Raw genomic sequence first — 19,546 nt, 5'->3', positions numbered from 1 at the left:
CCTAGTGGCCATTTTAGGCTAAACCAGGTTGGTTTTCTCAGCACTGATTCTGTAATCGTGTATTTCCTGCGTTACAACGACTCTTTGTGTCTCAGGGTTGTCTCAGAGCCTGGAGTCGGTTCTCGGCGGACCGCGGCCTCGGGCTAACACAGGCGGGATGATTAGAGTGGACCAGCATGGCAGACTCATGACCCCGATGATGGCAGCTCACAACGCGTTGATGCAGCAGGACACCCGTCGCTTCAGCGAGGCCAGCATCAACCCCCCGCCTCGACCGCCGCCCCCCAACCTGAAGCGCCTAAACATCAAGTCCCAGAGGAGGCCCATGCTCCCACTCCCAGGTGCCTCCCGGCCCACGCAGTTGATCCTTCCCCCTCCGCCACAGCCACCGGCACAGCAACCCCCTCAGCCTCAGCCGGGCTCCAACCTGGCTAAGATGGCCCACTTGGCTCGCTCGACCCCGCAGCTGGATGAGGTGGACAACAGGGAGGGAGAGAGAGAGAACCAGGGAACACGAGAAGTCGTCACATGTGCAGAACACGAGGGAAGGTCTCATCGGACAGGTATGAGATTTCATATAGATGAGTTTTTTCTACAGGAAAAATGTCAGGAATAATTTTCACTGAGACGTTATCCTGCACATTACATTAGCTGCAAATAGTTTTTTTACCTGAAGGATTTTGTATATATTGTGTTATAAGACATTATTCTGTTGAATAAAAGTGATGATCTCCTCTGATCTGATTTTACACATTGAAGTGCATTGTGGGTAAAATTGGGCATCAGGTTTTTCAAAGAATTAAAACAAATATATTTTCATTATAGTTATAATAAATACCATATTTTTTTTAAGGTTTTCACAGGATTCACCATGATGAATTTATGCATTACGGTTTAACATTCCATTTAATAGGGAATTTGAATGTTAATGTTATTGTATTCCCGAGCATTACATTGTACTGAAGGGAGGATGAAAGCTCTCTGGGAACTATCATTTAAGACGACACATTTCAAGTATGTATATCAGCTTATATTGTGTAAATAAGCAAAGTAAATAAAAACTAAAACTGCAGCAGGTGGTATACCTATTTTTCTGTACAATAGGAACTTGAGGATTTTATATTATGAGAGGGATAGTTCATTTCTAAACGATTCCACGGGAGAACTGATGCTGCACAGTGACATGTTCAGACATGCTCCCTCAAATTGGTGCCCCCCAACATACACACACAAACTGTCATGCATCCCCAAGAACTTTTTGACTGTATACAGATGCACTAACAGGCAGACGAAATTGTGCTTGACACAAGAGAAATTCACACTGGACGTGGCCTTTCAATAAAACAGTAAATGCACGGTGATGACATCGATACAGTGGTAATATCGCATTTCTACATCTCTCAAACAGGTTGGAGACACCTCATTTGATTTGCCAGAAGCCAATGTTCTGATCCAGATCTCCTTCCATGGGGGGTCTCGCAGGCAGGAGGCCCAGAGGCTTGGTAGACACGCCGTCTACATGGAATATCACAGCAGAGGCAGCAAATCCTCCCAACTCAAGGGCATTCATCCGCTGTTCAAACTGCATTTTCTCAGAATGAAAACCGCATTGACCCTTTGTTAATCAGCTCTTGAGTTAATGTGGCCAAGATTTGAAAGGTTTATACATCACAAATTGAATCCACATAAATCGGTGGATAATACGGATCAGTGTTCCTGGTTGTGCCCCATGATGTTATTGTTAGTTATTATGAATTGTTAGAGAATTTTTTTTGTAATGTTGCTAAATGCTTTTTGGAAAAGAAGTCTTAGGATTATTTATTTTATTCACGGGATTAAACTTTTGAACCATCAAAACGTGTCACATTAGGAAAATATAATATTTTACAAGAAGAGATGATTCTAGAATTGAAGTCTGTGTGTCATATACATCTGAGCGTGCAGCAGGAGCGTGGAGGGAGGACACTCAGACAGAGACTCGGACCCGGCACAAACTAACGCTCACTGTTTTACAGCTTTGATCTGTAGAGGAAACTCTGTATTCACACTCTGTGTTTCCACTGTTGGACATGCATCACCCCGTTCACCTCCTCTTCTCCCTCATCACTGCCTCACCTGTTTTCGGTGAGTGAGTAAACTCCATAGAGGAGATGAGAAGAGGAAGCGTCACGACTCGGATCAAACACAGAGACACACCAGTTAAATGTTTGGTGCACCTATTCCAGACAAAATAATGGCTGCATTCAAAACCAGAGTTTATCCTGTCAGGAATTCGATTTGACAGTCACCACTGGCCAAAAACATCACACTCCCAGACCAACACCCTCAACGGCTGAGTTTAATCTGGCTCAGTAAAGAAACGTAACAATATGAGACTGTTTTTCCCTTGAAGACTGAATGGAGGATAAAACTTTGATCCTATTGGGGATTTGGCATTAGTAAAATCTGGGGACAGTGAGAGGTGAGAGTTTGTTTAGGTTTATTTGGGTTTGTTTAAGATATTCCCAAAAAACCACACACCTGCATCGAGAGCCTGGTGCCTGGTGCAGGCTGCCAGACTAATTTCCCCTTGAAGGGCTCTACCTACGGCTTGGTTGGTCAAATATGTGCATTGTGGGAACTCAGGAAAGAGTTGAAGCTCATTGGCTTGGGAGGACCAAAACTATCAAGGTTGATTCAAACGCGCATGGTGGCGGAGATATGGACGAGAGGGGTCAGGGAATAGACAGAGACTCAATTAAATGTTTGATAGTGTAAAATGTAAAAGAAGAAATCCGTCAGAGTATTCTTTTTTGTTAAGAACCATATAGTTCTTTAATTTGGAATATAATTGTCTGGGGCTGCAAATGACAGTTTTCATTAGTGAAAGAAATCCTAATATTTGAGAAAGGGAAACGTGAGAATATCCGACCACGAGGTTTTCTATGCAGCTTTTTACTCTGCACAGAAACCAACATGGAAGTTAAATTAAAGAGTAGATGTACTCATATTCATACAAAACCTCATGAACACAACCTAACGTAAAAGCTACCCCCTCCTGGCAGAGTACGACTTTCGCAACTCTGCGACAACAACAAAGAAACCACTGGGATTGTTTGCTCACACATGACAAATGCTGACATGACTGTTTTTGACTTTTATAGGAATGGTTGCAGAGGAGTACAATGCCTACTTCTATTCGCTGGTGTCCCAGGACACACAGGAGATGGCGTACTCTACCAAGAGGCAGAGATTCTTGGTGGACCAGGGCTACAGCTTTAAGGTGCTTTCCCGCTCTTTGTGTTTCCTCTAGGTTCTTGTGGCAGATTGTCTCCGTTATTTATACACTAGCTCCAGACGCGTTGCTGCCTGATAATATGTTGACGGAGGTCTTTGGTTCATCAGGTTTAATCTTGCCCGGGATCTGCCTCCATGCTCATCAACGCTGAAATGTGACAGTGATTCTGGCAAAAGCAAACAATAGTTTTACATAAGAGGAACAATAAATGGACCAGAAAAGAATCTGGTTTGAGAAAACTCATCTTTCAATCACAGAGATATGTTATATCCAAAGAGAGCTGCACCTGATCTGCTGAATCTATTCATTTAGAGAGATGGAGCTAAAGTTGATTGACAAAATGACAAACTTGGTGAAAAATAGATTTTATCTAGACTTGTATTTGTTGTAAATATGTAAAATAGCATTCAGCCATTACAATTTCAAATGAATGTTCTGCAGGAAGACTGGAAAAATCTTTATAAATAAGAAAATCTTTGTGCTGTGATCTTGGATCTTTGTTTATGTGACACCCCGTTCTGTTCTCGTTAAAGAATACTGGTTCTAATTTGGCGAGTTCCTCCTCTTTTATAGGTCATCACTAAGTTGGCCGGTATGGAAGAAGAAGACTTGATGTTTTCCACCAGAGATGAGCAACAGCAGCTGCTGATGAAGGTCCTCGCTGCGTCCGACCTGGACGCTGAGGAGGAAGTGGTGGCCGGGGAGTTTGGCACACGACCACAGGTGAAGACCTTCGCCAAACTCTTACTCAGAAAACTCTTACATGCTTACTGTTGTTTTTGTGAATTGTCAAACTAATTGAATGTCATCTCTCTCTGCTTCCTTATCAGTTCTCGAGGCGAACGGGCACCATGAGCTCCATGTCCGGTGCAGATGACGCAGTCTACATGGAATATCACAGCAGAGGCAGCAAATCCTCCCAACTCAAGGGCATTCATCCGCTGTTCAAACGCTTCAGAAAATAGATGCACTGACTGAGACGTTCACACCCAAATACCTACTCTGTTGCTTATCAACTGTTTGAGGTGGTTTCACAGAACTGCATTTTCTCAGAATATAAACCAAATTGACCTTGTTAATCAGCTTTTGAGTTAATGTGGCAAAGATTTGAAAGGCTTATACATCACAAAAACTTTGATCCTATTGGGGATTTGGCATTAGTAAAATCTGGGGACAGTGAGAGGTGAGAGTTTAGGTTTATTTGGGTTTGTTTAAGATATTCCAAAAAACCCACACACCTGCATCGAGAGCCTGGTGCCTGGTGCAGGCTGCCAAACTAATTTCCTCTTGAAGGGCTCTACCTACGGCTTGGTTGGTCAAATATGTGCATTGTGGGAACTCAGGACAGAGTTGAAGCTCATTGGCTTGGGAGGACCAAAACTATCAAGGTTGATTCAAACATGCATTGTGGTGGAGATATGGACGAGAGGGGTCAGGGAATAGACAGAGCCCAATTAAATGTTTGATTGTGTAAAATGTAAAAAAAGAAATCCGTCAGAGTATTCTTTTTTTGTGAGATATATAACTTGATTGTCTTTTGTAACTTAACATAGGTTTAACTCAGTGCGTTTTATCTCTGAATTGTAAATAAAGGCAATTTTAAGTTCAGAAATCCACTTTAAGAATATCACACCAAAAGTTTGGCCCAAGTTAACGACAGCGTGAGTGCTTCCTGACACAGAGACATGAATAACGTGCAAATATTTCACATTTGTGCCATCTAGCCCCATGCAACATTCATCTCTATGGGAAAGGGGCTGAATTCACCGTTAGGTTTAGGAGAAATGTTCCACGTGAAACTCCTGCCTGTGTTAGCTCCACACTGAGATAAGCCCTGCGCCTCCTGCAGACTGTACACGGTCCATCAGAACTCTTTTAAAGTGTAGCTTGCTAAACATTTACAGACCAGTGAATGTGTTAACAACTGGTGATTGGTTTACCCGAATGAAAGAAGACGTGTGAAGTGTGTGTGTGGGGGGGGGGGGGTCCTTTTGTTATACAGTATACCTACTCTGTTGCTTATCAACTGTTTGAGGTGGTTTCACAGAACTGCATTTTCTCAGAATGAAAACCGAATGGACCTTTGTTAATCAGCTCTTGAGTTAATGTGGCCAAGATTTGAAAGGTTTATACATCACAAATTGAATCCACATAAATCTATGGATAATACGGATCAGTGTTCCTTGTTGTGCCCCATGATGTTATTGTTAGTTAATATGAATTGTTAGAGAAATTACTTTGTAATGTCGCTAAATGTTTTTTGGAAAAGAAGTCTTTGGATTATTTATTTTTTTACACGGGATTAAACTTTTGAACCATCAAAACGTGTCACATTAGGAAAATATAATATTTTACAAAAAGAGATGATTCTAGAATTGAAGTCTGTGTGTCATATACATCTGAGCGTGCAGCAGGAGCGTGGAGGGAGGACACTCAGACAGAGACTCGGACCCGGCACAAACCAACGCTCATTGTTTTACAGCTTTGATCTGTAGTGGAAACTCTGTGTTCACACTCTGTGTTTCCACTGTTGGACATGCATCACCCCGTTCACCTCCTCTTCTCCCTCATCACTGCCTCACCTGTTTCGGTGTGTGAGTAAACTCCGTAGAGGAGATGAGAAGAGGAAGCGACACGACTCGGATCAAACACGGGGACACACCAGTTAAATGTACTTCATTGGTGTTTCCATGGCAACGGTCTTAAGCTTGGGCCGTTGCCCCAGAGCAGAGACCGACGGCAAGAGAGAAGCGTTTCACAGAGCAAGCACACAGACAGAAAAACACAAGAATCAAATGACTCCAAAACAAGACTATAATGCTTGTGAGTCAAGTTTATTCACACACACATTCACGCTACTTTGCATAAAAAATAAAATAAAATATATTTTGCCACAAAATACAGATGTATTGAGCTTTCTGCACAACAGCACCATCTGGTGGGGCAGTGCCCCACCTGCCTCTAATGTAGAAACACCACTGATCATCACCGCACATCATCTTGCGGCGCACATCATCCTGCAGCGCACATCATCCTGCGGCTCACCTCATAGTGCGGCGCACATCATCCTGCAGTGCACATCATCTTGCAGCGCACTTCATCCTGCGGCTCACCTCATACTGCGGCGCAACTCATCGTGCGGCGCACATCGTCCTGCGGTGCACATCATCACCGCACATCATCTTGTGGCGCATATCATCATCACCGCACATCATCCGGGGGCGCACATCATACTGCGGCGCACATCATCCTGCGGCGCACATCATCATCACCCACATCATCGTGCGGCGCACATCATCCTGCGGTGCACATCATCACCGCACATCATCTTGTGGCGCATATCATCATCACCGCACATCATCCGGGGGCGCACATCATACTGCGGCGCACATCATCCTGCGGCGCACATCATCATCACCCACATCATCGTGCGGCGCACATCATCGTGCGGCGCACATCATCCTGCGGTGCACATCATCACCGCACATCATCTTGTGGCGCATATCATCATCACCGCACATCATCCGGGGGCGCACATCATACTGCGGCGCACATCATCCTGCGGCGCACATCATCATCACCCACATCATACTGCGGCGCACATCATCCTGCGGCGCACATCATCATCACCCACATCATCGTGCGGCGCACATCATCCTGCGGCGCACATCGGCGCACATCATCCTGCGGTGCACATCATCACCGCACATCATCTTGTGGCGCATATCATCATCACCGCACATCATACTGCGGCGCACATCATCCTGCGGCGCACATCATCACCGCATATCATCTTGGGGCGAACATCATCATCAACCACATCATCCTGTGGCGCACATCATCACCGCACATCATCGTGCGGCGCACATCATATCATCCTGGGGCGCACATCGGCGCACATCATCGTGCGGCGCACAACATCCTGCGGCGCACCTCATCGTGCGGCGCACATCATCATCACCCACATCATCTTGGGGCGCACATCATCCTGCGGCGCACATACAAGGAGGAGGGTTGGACCACAACTCACAAGTTCCACCCCACATAACAGCCTTTTGATTGAATTTGATATTCCAACATTTAACAATACAGGACAAAATCGATTTATGTATGTGGGTCTAGAGAAGTGATGGCCTATTTCAATGGCAAGAAAAAATAAAAAAGATTCAACAGAAGAATACGGAAGCGTATTGCATTCACTTTTATTTTAAATTTTTTGGGGCATTTGTCTCGGAATTTCCGAGATAATTATACCAGAAATTCAGATTAATTTTTTTGTGAAGTGAATGTAATACACTTCTGTAGAAGAAAGCTTTTTTTAAGTTCTAGACATATTTATGGTGTTTTTTTCTCACTTTCTGTACGTCCTATAGCGACCATTACATTATGCAAATTAGGCGATGACGTAATTTAGCGACATCTAGCGACGTTTAGGACAGCCAATAGCTACTTTCCTTACTGATGAGTTGGCAACACTGACAGTGAGATCAGAGCTCGTTCACGTGAAGCAGCCGCTCACTAACTCACTGGCTGCTTTTGAACAGTGGAAACACTGAAAACACAGAGTTTCTCTGGCCTCAGCTGCTCAGAGATCAGCACCAGCTTCTTGATCAGAGCAGAAGCTGCAGTTGGTTTCTACCGAGCTTCAGTATCTGTGTTTGCCTCCAGTCTGACCTGCTCTCACTTTTTGTTTTTACATTCCCCAACAAAAATATATACGATTGCATTTATGTTGTTTTTATTTATTTCAAAATAGGGTTCTTCTTATTTCATACATTTCAAATATGGGGAGGACTCAAAAAGCGGGAGGAGGGGGGCAAAATGGCTCTTTTGATAGTAAAGGTTGCCGACCCCTGATATAGACCTATGGCAGGTGGGATATCTAATGGACAACCTAAGTACTGCAAGCTAGACTAAAACTAAGAAGGATTAAAATGTGACTAAAACTAATATGCATTTTCGTCTAAAGACTAAGACTAAGACTAAATCAAAAATAGCTAACAAAATTAACACTGCTTGATGTGAAAATTTAAGGTAAACTTGTTCCCAGGCAATGTCCTGCTCTGGGATCAATGAGCTGAGGGCATATTCACACACGTGTACGATGATACAGAATACGCTCATCCCATTGGTCGAGGAGGTACTGTTGCTCACGGAGAAGATAGTGGAAGATAAGTAAGTATAAGGAGAAGATAGTAGAAGACAACAAAGCAGCATGGGTGACAGTGACACAGACGCCGACACTGCTTTAGAAAGAAATACAAGTGGAAAAAGTAATGTGGTATTGAGCTGTTGAGTTCATGATTTTTTTTCTTCCTGTATTACTACAACTGTAGCCTACAGTCATTGCCTTTGAGGCACAAATATGTTTAGAATTTTTCTACAGACATTCTGTTTGCACTTTTGTTATTGCACAAAAAATATGCACTATTTCAGGATGGATGTTCTGCTTTCTATCTATTGTTTTATAGATGGCAACCCCCAGACCAACACCCTCAACGGCTGAGTTTTAATCTGGCTCAGTAAAGACACGTAGCATTATGAGACTGTTTTTTTCCTCTGTAGACTGAATGGAGGATAAAACTTTGTTAAGACTTATACTCTTTCCTGAGAACTCAGGAAAGACTTCTCAGGAAAGAGTTTAAGCTCATTGGCCTGGGACGACCCAAACGATCAAGGTTGATTCAAACATGCATTGTGGTGGAGATATGGACGAGAGAGGTCAGGGAATAGACAGAGCCCAATTAAATGTTTGATAGTGTAAATTGTAAAAAAAAAGAAATCCGTCAGAGTATTCTTTTTTGTGAGATATATAACTGTTGATTGTCTTTTGTAACTTAACATAGGTTTAACTCAGTGTGTTTTATCTCTGAATTGTAAATAAAGGCAATTTTAAGTTCAGAAATCCACTTTAAGAATATCACACCAAAAGTTTGGCCCAAGTTAATGACAGCGCGAGTGCTTCCTGACACAGAGACATGAATAACGTGCAAATATTTCACATTTGTGCCATCTAGCCCCGGTGCAACATTCATCTCTATGGAAAAGGGGTTGAATTGGCCGTCAGGTTTAGGAGAAATGTTCCACATGAATCTCCTGCCTGTGTTAGCTCCACACTGAGATAAGCCCTGCGCCTCCTGCAGACTGTACACGGTCCATCAGAACTCTTTTAAAGTGGAGCTTGCTAAACATTTACAGACCAGTGAGTGTGTTAGCAACTGGTGATTGGTTTACCCACATGAAAGAAGACAGAGTGTGTGTGTGTGTGTGGGGGGGGGGTTCCTTTTGTTACAGTATGACTGATCATGGTGAATATGAGGTTTGGCTTCATGTTACAGGTAATCGCTATTAATCACAGACTGTGTGTGCGTGTGTGTGTGTGTGTGTGTGTGTGTGTGTGTGTGTGTGTTTGCGGGGGGGGGGGGGGGGGGGGGTCTGATTGATTGGTGTGATATAACTGTGGCACTTGCACGTTGAGAAGAATGGACCCTGCAGCTCTTTTTTGGGGTGTGGAAACGCCCACAGCCGAATCCAGAGTTATCCCTCCCTTCTCTCTGAGCGAACATCCAATCCTCGTCCACTCCTGCGGTTGTACAAGCCACATTTAAAAAAAACGATTCCTCAATAAAAGCCCAACTAAAAGTACAGCAGCACACAGGTCTGGAAGAGGAGGAGGGTTGCTTCTACGCGTGCACCGGGGGAACATGCATTTGCAAAACTAAAAGTCTTTGCGCTTTTGTCAGACTCTGCAGAAGACACCGAAACGTTTAGTTTTTTCCCCATTTGACACACGAAGAACACCGAGGAGACTTGTCACCATGGCATTCCTGAAAAGTTTTGCAACAGTCTACAGGACGAGCTTTCAGGGCGAGCGGCTGAATAAGCAGCTGTTCACTTTACGCGCGTTACACAAGTCTGCAGCCAGCGAAGCATTGGGAATCTCCACGGCCGAAGAGGAGGCCATGGGCCAGCCTCTGGTCACACCGGCGAACGTCGGTGAGAAAGTGAAGAGTCTGAAGGAGATGCCGGGACCGAGCACCCTCTCCAACCTGGTCGAGTTCTTCTGGAGAGACGGGTTCAGCAGAATCCATGAAATACAGGTAATGATGTGTTTGGAGTTTCATCGCGTGTTTTGCCTCTGTTTTCTCTATACAAAATATGCCCGCCCATGCGTAAAGTGGCACAGACTGTTGCGTAAAAGTGCACCAGAGGTCTGGTCTGTGGTTGAGGTTTTCCACTCCACTGCACGAGTTTGGGAATGGTCATCAAGTGAGTTGCATAAATCACTGACAGTATTTTCTTCCATCCAAGCTGCAGAAGATGAACTAGTTCTGAAACGATCTGGTCCAGAGGTGTCAAACGATGAGACAGAACAAAACCTCTGTCCGGTTTTTACCAGTGAGAAAGGTTTCATAATAGGTTTTGTTACATATGTTCTTGACCTGCAGGATAAGTCCTTATTGATGAAAGTTGACACAAACTGACAATCTCACATTTTGTTTTGTGACACATCTTTTGTAAGAAAGGTCTGTGTGTGTGTTCCCCCCATTCCGACAACTTATATCTTATTGATTATTGATATCCGATTTTAATCAGGGGGATTTTTCTGTATTACCTATTGTTGTTGGGGTGAATGTTTTTCAATATGCAATATAATAATAGAAAGGACATTTATTATTGTTTTCTTTTTTAATTTAAGTCGAGATCAGTTGGATAGTTGCTTAAGGAAACAATTTTTCTTAACTTTTAATTTCCCTTTAAACGGTCTCTGAAACAACAAGATTGAATTGGTTAATATGTGATTGGGCTTTGTTATTGGTCAGTTTGCAGGAATCAGACTGGTTTAAAGTATTTAATATTACATTTAGAGACTACTTTGCTAAAATCTGGATATAATCTAACAACCAGCATGTGTTCATAATTACATTTTGATTGTAGAAAAGCTGGGTCAGTTTCATGGAGTGAAGTCACTGCTGGATTTTCTCCCATTTCCAAAAGCCATTTATGTTACGTGAATGAAGAAATGTGTCCATTGCCTTGTTGTTTTCTCTTCTGCTTTATAGATGGACCACAGGAAGTTGTATGGGAAGATTTTCAAGTCCCGATTTGGACCTCAGATGGTGGTCTCGATCGCAGACCGGGACCTGTTGGCTCAGGTGCTGAGGGCCGAGGGCCCAGCCCCTCAGAGAGCGAACATGGAGTCATGGAAGGAGTACAGAGACATTAGTGGAAGAGCCACTGGCCTAATCTCAGCGTGAGTCTCCTGCAGCCTTTGACCTCCTGAGTCTGAATGAAATAAATGACTTAGGGGTTTGTCAGGGTGACCACTTTAATTTCTAACGTGTAGATGGGACTAAATGTGGGTGTGTGGGCTACATATCCAGGATCAGCCGACTTCTAGTGCACTAGCCAGTCAGCATTTAAACTGAGATGTTGTACTTTCCCCAGGTATCATAAATACCACTATCAGTCTTCTCAACTGCTAGGATGTGTTTCTATTTTTGTCAATGAATGCTTGCATGGGAATGCCAAAAATTCACCTAGTCACCTGTTTTCCAGTGAGGGGGAGCAGTGGCTGAAGATGCGGGGGGTGCTCAGACAGCTCATCATGCGTCCCCGGGACGTGGCGGTCTTCTCCGATGACGTGAACCAAGTGGTGGACGACCTGATCAAGAGGGTTTATACTCTGCGGAGCCGCTCGCCTGACGGAGCAACGGTCTTCAACGTGAACGACATGTTCTTCAAATATGCCATGGAAGGTGGGTGAAGTGAACACCGGGCAGAAGAAACTAAAGTTATGCAGGAAGAGAAATGGATAGGAAAAAACCATGGTCATCAATTCTCTCAAAAGTAGATTTGGCACATGGTGCTACCCAAACTAAAGAAGTTACCATGATGCAAAATGGCACAGAGCACTGATGTGTTTACATTTGTTTAGGTCTGGTGAATAATCCTTGTTGCAGCTTTGTATCTTCACACAACACAAAAACACTGTAACCGTCTCCTTCTCCCTTTTCTTTTGGTCTTTACAGGTGTGGCAGCTATTCTGTACGAGTGTCGACTTGGCTGTTTGGAAAACAAGATTCCCCGGGAAACCCAAGACTACATCAGCGCACTGAACCTCATGTTCAGCTCCTTTAAGACAACCATGTACGCCGGCGCCATCCCCAAGTGGCTCCGACCTCTCATCCCTAAGCCATGGGCGGAATTCTGTAGCTCCTGGGATGGCCTCTTCAAATTCAGTGCGTAGATATTTTGGGCATTCTACGAGGGCTTAGTTATGAATTTGTACTCCCATTACCAGGACAACTGTAAAACACATTACACAACTATTCTCACAAAGTGAGGAGCTTTCCCCCATTGACAAATATATCGATTGTCATGTGTGAAATTGGTGTAATGGCTCTTTAAGAGTGTCTAGGTCGTTTTGAGACTTTTAAAAGGCACATAAGATTATTTTCCCATATATATAAAAAAAGATAATATGTATAAACTTAAGTTTCAACAGTGTATTTTCCCCCATTCCAATGAGTCAGTATATAAATACTCCTCAGTGTGTAAAGATAATTCTCTCTCTGTGGTCCTCTGCAAACTAGAAACAGTAAAGCACAGGTCGGGTTCATGTTTTTCGGAGAAATCGCCTGGCTTTAATAGATAGGAATGTTGATTTGCATATAAATCTGTACTGCTCCACCATGAAAACTGTGGGAGTAAGGGGTCCCTCTTACATAAGCCTTTTCCCTCTGCTCTTTCCTTTTCTTCGCTACCCTCCCTCACGTCCCCTGCTCCCCTCCACCCCTTCTCCATTCATCCCTCCTTCTCTGTCTCCGTCCGATCCCAGGCCGTATTCACGTCGATAAGAGGCTCCAAGATATCGAGGCCCAGCTGAAGCGGGGAGAGGAGGTGAAGGGGGGGCTGCTCACGCACATGCTCGTCACCAGGGAGATGAACATAGAGGAGATCTACGCCAACGTAACAGAGATGCTGCTGGCCGGTGTTGACACGGTGTGTTGATGCATAAGTGTTAGATGATATGCGTGCAGAGGGGTGATGCGGTGCAGAAGGTGCGGTGGCTGGGAGTCGCATGTGTGTGTGTGTGTGTGTGTGTGTGTCTGAGTCAGTGTTGAGTTTCAAAGGTTGGGTTTCTGGCGCCAAACCCGTGCCTCTGTAGCTGTGCCAGCGTCAGGTCAGAGCAGTGAATCGTGGGGTTACACCGTATCCCACTGACAAACCTGTTCTCACTCATATTTAGTTTCTCGTCGTTTGTCTCCGTCTGTTAGATCCACACAAGAGGGCTTTGTCTTTTCTTTTTTTTTTTTTTCTTCCTACAAGACATCTGTGTTGTGTGTTCCAATGTTTCCATATTCGATTTTTTTTCACCTTTTTTAATTGGTAGATTATAGAACACAGGAAACACTGGGAGGGAGAAGGAAGCTCACATGGAGCTAAGATCCTGGGTCAGATTTAGACCCAGGATGTTACTTTTGCATCGCTGGCGCCTCCGCCTGTTGGCTCATCAGTCACACCCACACGCTGCAATTTAGCAAGAGCCAGAAAATATTTGAAATAAAAAAAATATATGTGTGGGACTAAAACATCTGGTGCCTAATAACACACCAAACCCACTAAGCATGATTTTCCAAATGTCTCAAAGGTGTGTGTCTGTGCACACTGTGAGCATTGGTGCGCAGTTACTGTATAATTTGTTTTGGGTACTGTCAGATTAATACGAATTATGGGTGGAGAGTGTTTTGTGCTGAGCCGGGGGGGCCACAGGATAAAAGGGTGTGTGTGTGTGTGTGTTTTTGTTGAACATGTTGCAACGGCCACGTCCTGGTAGGGGGTCGACTTAGCTGAGCCATTACCTGACCTCTTGGTGCATTTGCCTCTACCCAGCGCACACAAGAGCTGTCAGGAGACGTTAGCCACAGAGAGAGTTACAGCACAGACTGGGCAGAGGTGAGAAGAGCGGGGAGAATAATGATGTGAGTCGGAGGTAGAGGGACGCTGTCGTGTAAAAGCAAAAGACTGGGGAAGGAGGAGTACAAAAAGAGTTGGGTGTACAATGGGTGTTTGGGAGGGGTTAAAACAAGATGTGTGTGTGTCTGTGTGTGGGGGGTGGGGGGGGGGGGGGGGTGAAGGGAAGAGGCCCTGAGTCCCGTAGAGCGGTGTCCGGATGAGCTTTTGTCATATGATTCCTCTCGGCCTTTGTCTGAGGTGTTGCCAGCGTCTGTGCCAGCTGGGGTTGATTAGGAGCCAGTTGGGAAGATGGGGAGAGGGCGACGACGCACTGGGAGGGAGGGTCTGAGGAGGGGCATATAGATGGGTAGATTCGCTTTCTATCATCAGTCTGCTGGGAGACACTGACCTGAGACTGACCTCTGTGGTCTATTCAGTGTGATGTTTGCTAGTCTGATACCCACATATGTCATTGAATGCATGCGGAGGCTAGACGGTCACTCAGTAGAGAGCGCACCTCCGCCAAGGTTCAACAGTCTCCTTACGACACAACATTTCAGTTCTCTAGATCCTGACTTTTATTTGGATGTGTAGGAGATTGCACCCATTACATGAATAAGTTTCTGAAAAATCAACAAACATGTAGCCAAACAACTTATCTCACAATATTAAACAAAAAAATCCTGGTTCCGCACCAAAATTCAAGAGGTTCTACCTTTATTGATACTCTTTAGAAACAAACAGACCAACTCACAAACCAGCTGACAGGGGTGAAATGATGGTCTCCTGGCGTGGGTAAAAAGTGAAGATGGAAAGATGAGGGCTGGGCTGACGAGGCATATTTAACAGTTTGTAAAGATATCGTGTGAGTACAGGAGAGGTGTCACCCTGTTTTCATAGTATCTGCCCTTAACTGTTACATTTAAATGTCAATGAGTGGTGAGTCAGACATAAGGAAGAATGGGGCAATTGAGAGCAGTGAGATATCTGAAAGGAGTGGGTTTAAAAGGAGGAAAGAGGAAATGAAAACCATCAGGGTGGGTCTGATGACGGAGCGAAAGTACAAGATGTGTCGTAAAGGACATTTAGAAAGAACTGAGGGAGGTAGACATGTTTTTAAAATTCAGTCTGATTTCCATCACCTGCCAATTAATCAGGATTACTGTACTGTGAGAGTACCCTCATTGGTTCTTATCAGCGCTGCAATGTCTAATTGCGGGACACATGAGTAAATTTAATCAAGGCACAATTGAATGAGAGTGGATGAGAATGGGTGACGTAAGACGAGGGATAAAGGGCTGAGATTGCCGCCAGCGGAGTGGTCATGAGTGTCTGCTGATCATGTGGAATTAGCCCCCTCTCCCTCCAAGCTCCTCGCTGATTCAAAACACTTGCGCAACATCTCAGGAACTCTTATATCTGCTTGAGATGCAGTCAAAGTCAAAACTGTTGCAAAACGTCCCCCACAAAAAAAGGCAACATCTCCACAGAGATTTGATTGCCAACACCAGTACTGTATAGAGCCAAATGTGTAATGATGTCCTTTTTGTCTGTCCTGTTAGACGTCCTTCACTCTTTCCTGGGCCTGCTACCTGTTGGCACAAAACCCTCATGTGCAGGAGCAAATCTTCACAGAAGTGACGGCGGCTCTCGGACCTGGAGCCGTCGCCACAGCTGAAGACGTCCCCCGTCTGCCTCTCATCAGAGGGCTGGTCAAAGAGACTCTCAGGTGCAGATACCCTTGATTTTTATACTATAAAAGTTTTTATTCTGTTCCCTGGTTGATTAGTGTATAGTTTTGTCCAAGTTAAGAATCTGTGTGGGGCTTTGTTCTATAAGTTCACATAAAAACATCTATCTCTCTGTGAGGCTTTTCAAATTCTCTTATAATTAACCTTGTTAGAAGATCAATGTTTAATGCTGTTGAATAACCGTCTTTGTGCAACCCTCCCTGGGAGCAGGCTGTTTCCAGTTCTCCCTGGCAACGGAAGGATTACCCAGGATGACTTGGTGGTGGGCGGATACTTCATCCCCAAAGGGGTAAGACCGATAGAAACCGAATAGAGGCAAGTCCTCAGGAGTGTGCATGTGCCGAAGAGAAAGTTTTACTGTATGAGCGAGCCAAACACATTACAGTGGAACCAGATGTAACATGATCTTGCATTACTCATACATCTCTTTCTCTGTCCTGTACAGCTGCTTGTACAATAGCCCAGCTGTTTTCATAACACCACTGAAGTTTTCCCTGTTTTCTGTGCAGACTCAGTTGGCTCTTTGTCACTACTCCACATCTTTGGACGAGGAGGGATTCGCTGGTGCTTTGGACTTCTGTCCAGAACGCTGGATAAGGAAAGATTCCACAGATCGTGTTGACAACTTTGGCTCCATTCCATTTGGCTATGGCATCAGGAGCTGCATTGGCAGGAGAATCGCAGAGTTGGAGATGCATCTCGCCCTCACAAGGGTAGGATATGAATCCACCCTGGGGCACACACATTCACAAAGTGTCTTCAGACTTGTCTTTGAATATATGGATTGTGTTTTTATTATTGGGTCAGGCATACAGCTATTCCCAAAGACTCCATAAAGGTTTACAGTATAAGCCAGAGACTGTTTACATAGATGGACGATGAATCTCCAATCCTCTTACCGTCCAGGAACTAAGTTAAAGAATCTCTGATACAAATGCTGCCATCATGTGGAGCCATAGTCTGATCAGCAGCATTTGGGAATTGAAGTATTTTGAGCTTTTTTATTTGGGTCCATGTCCCATCTGCTTACATGGAGGGGGACGGGTTTATGACCTATACAGCAGCTGGCCACCAGGGGGAAATCAAGATGCTTTGTCTTCATTTTAGGGAGCCGTCATGTCATCTAACTTTATATACAGTCTAAATCAGACCCAGAATGATGCTAATACTCCTTCAACATTAAATAGAGTTATTCTTATCATCAAACAAAAATGAGTCTAACTGGCCAGTTCCAAAATCCCACAGCCCGCACAGTTCCTGAAAAGTTTTAAATCTTTCCCAGCTGTGCTACTCCAGATCTTTTTGCTTTTACATTTGAAAAGTAAATTTTATTTGGATGAGCCATATTCACAAATCTCAGTTTGCCTCATAAGGCGTGACAATCTTTACAAGGTGCTTTATTTGTATAGCACTTATCTAAACAAGGTTACAAAGTGCTTCACACAAAAACATGGCAAAAGAAGAATTCATTATAATAAAAGGTATTCAATTCAGCACAATTTTAAGGGGCAAAATCATAACATTATAAGGTGAAGATTTTAAAATGTACAGAGAAACTCACCAGTTCCCCCACAAGATGTATGTGTCAGTATTGAAATGAGTCGCACAGTATGACTGACCTCTGTCTTTGGCCTCTTGTGCAGCTCATTCAGAAGTTCACCATTGTGGCGTCTCCTCTCACTGCTGACGTCAAGGCGAAGACCCACGGCCTGCTCTGCCCCGCCTCTCCCATTCACCTGCAGCTCATCGACAGGGAAAACTAGATGCTGACTCCCTCTGCACCAGGTCGACTATACTGTACATCTTTTAAAGAGCTGATTCGTGATTGTTTGGTGAGGCGGGGTTACATACACTGCTTTTTAGTAAACCTTCCACTGTTTTTAGAGCTCAGACTGAGGTTTTACTCAGGCAAGAAATGTTTCTCACCTCATGTTTGTGAGGGAGGAGCACACAACTGTAGTCATGGACCAATTATGTAATGATAAAAAACTGTTTGTATTTATACAATATGTGTTTTAGTTTAAATCAGATTCTTTGGACTGTTACTCCTTCCATTCATCCTATTCAAAATAGTGAATGGAAACCTGAACTCTGGTCTTTACTTGTTTCCTTTTTGTTACAATACATGCATGTATGAAATAATGTGGCCATACACATTATAACAAACACACTGTTTCCTTCATAAGTATGAGAAAGCAAATCACTGGTGATGTTCAAGGGCAACCGTGAATGTACTGGAAATTAACTGTATGTATGTATATATTGTTTTAAATGTTTCCATGGTGTTGTAAGCCAAATTATTTTATCAGGTTATCTTTTTGTCTCTCTGTTTAATCACCTAAATGGCATTACATGATTTTAATCCGAACATACTGTAAACTTATATATTTGAAGGAAAAGTCGTATAACTTTTTAAATAAAATGTAATTTCATCATCCTTTATGAACCACTATAAACTAAGTATTTTAGCTAATGAAAATATATATATATTTCTTCACACCATATATCTGCATAAAATGTCTTCATTCATTTAGCTTTGTATTCTGTTTGTGTGAATACTAGTGTTTTATCAGATCAACTGTTACTGTCCATTATGATTGTTATGAAGAGGGCAAGTGTATGTTACAGGAGAAGGAACAAGTCGTTGCTGGGTTGTACCATTTTGAAGGATCATGCTGCGGTGACGTTGAGACCATTTACATGCCCTTTCGTATATCTTAATTTTTTACTGTATAGCATTGTGTGTTGTCCATAATACTTTTCAGGAGTTTTAAATTTACACTGATATTACAATAAAGAAATGATTCAACATGTTCAAAGCCACAGATTTTTCAATAAAATTCCTTGTTATTTCAAGTACTTTAATTGATTTATTTCCTTTAGCTTCTTTATGCATCAAAGGGGCCTTCTTCATTTAGGAAAGCCAAATTCCAAGACACAACTCCAGCTTGACCCTGTAGATGTAGTTTAGATCCTCAACATCACAGATTTCAGACTCAGAGTCAAGATCAAGAATTGCCTCCTCATGTTCTTCATCTTGTTCTGCATAGAGCATCTTCATGACCATTACAACTGTAAGTCAGAAATGATTGTGACCTGCCATACTAAAACTCTGGATAAAGAAAACCAAATGCATATTTTCAAATGCATATCGATCAGACTATTTAGTATATAATGTTATATTTTGACATTTATTTTGTTGATCTAGCAAAGGTTAGCTAGCCAGAAAAGAAGCTAACTAGCTAACAGCTAGTTGTAGTTGTAGCCACATGTAGTGATTAAGATTAAGATGCATTTATTTATCCCAAACACATGCACAGACAGGCACACTCATGCAGGTAGGGAAATTTAACCTCTGCTTTTGACCCATCTGGTGAAGGACACACAGAGCAGGGAGCGACCATGTACGGCGCCCGGGGAGCAGATGTTGGGGGAGTAAGGTGCCTTGCTCAGGGGCACTAGACAGGGTAGGGAGAATCCTCTTGGATTTTTGGACAGATCAATCCAGGTTCGTCTTTTTGTTGTTTCTCCGTGGAGTCGAACCAGAGATGAACCAGAG

General features: G+C 43.5%; 2 protein-coding genes across 2 annotated transcripts; both read left to right on the top strand.

Annotated features, from left to right (window-relative positions):
• Nucleotides 1–2,069: 2,069 nt before the first annotated feature.
• LOC128445147 (general transcription and DNA repair factor IIH helicase subunit XPB-like) lies at nucleotides 2,070–5,241 on the top strand. Its single transcript, XM_053428213.1, has 4 exons — nucleotides 2,070–2,124; nucleotides 3,144–3,262; nucleotides 3,851–4,000; nucleotides 4,108–5,241. The coding sequence occupies exons 1-4, from the start codon at nucleotides 2,070–2,072 to the stop codon at nucleotides 4,240–4,242; spliced, it is 459 nt and encodes a 152-aa protein (XP_053284188.1). The 3' UTR covers nucleotides 4,243–5,241.
• Nucleotides 5,242–9,915: 4,674 nt separating this feature from the next.
• Nucleotides 9,916–18,805, top strand: LOC128439928 (cytochrome P450 27C1). Its single transcript, XM_053422456.1, has 9 exons — nucleotides 9,916–10,377; nucleotides 11,341–11,531; nucleotides 11,837–12,036; nucleotides 12,310–12,519; nucleotides 13,119–13,282; nucleotides 15,799–15,965; nucleotides 16,198–16,276; nucleotides 16,497–16,700; nucleotides 17,631–18,805. Exons 1-9 carry the CDS (start codon nucleotides 10,096–10,098, stop codon nucleotides 17,748–17,750), a joined length of 1,617 nt encoding a protein of 538 aa, XP_053278431.1. The 5' UTR covers nucleotides 9,916–10,095; the 3' UTR covers nucleotides 17,751–18,805.
• Nucleotides 18,806–19,546: the final 741 nt, after the last annotated feature.

The sequence above is a fragment of the Pleuronectes platessa genome, chromosome 1, assembly GCF_947347685.1.
Source record: "Pleuronectes platessa chromosome 1, fPlePla1.1, whole genome shotgun sequence".
In the NCBI taxonomy this organism is placed as follows: domain Eukaryota; kingdom Metazoa; phylum Chordata; class Actinopteri; order Pleuronectiformes; family Pleuronectidae; genus Pleuronectes; species Pleuronectes platessa.
Note: the sequence above shows the minus strand (reverse complement) of the source record. Positions and strands in the feature narration are given on the sequence as shown.

Bases quoted from the DNA above. Each gene is read 5' to 3' on its own strand.
- LOC128445147 (XM_053428213.1), top strand. From the start codon at position 2,070: ATGCATCACCCCGTTCACCTCCTCTTCTCCCTCATCACTGCCTCACCT. The intron at 2,125-3,143 runs GTGAGTGAGTAA...TGACTTTTATAG, and splicing joins CACTGCCTCACCTGTTTTCG to GAATGGTTGCAGAGGAGTAC. The intron at 3,263-3,850 runs GTGCTTTCCCGC...CCTCTTTTATAG, and splicing joins ACCAGGGCTACAGCTTTAAG to GTCATCACTAAGTTGGCCGG.
- LOC128439928 (XM_053422456.1), top strand. From the start codon at position 10,096: ATGGCATTCCTGAAAAGTTTTGCAACAGTCTACAGGACGAGCTTTCAG. The intron at 12,520-13,118 runs GTGCGTAGATAT...GTCCGATCCCAG, and splicing joins GGATGGCCTCTTCAAATTCA to GCCGTATTCACGTCGATAAG. The intron at 15,966-16,197 runs GTGCAGATACCC...CCCTGGGAGCAG, and splicing joins CTGGTCAAAGAGACTCTCAG to GCTGTTTCCAGTTCTCCCTG.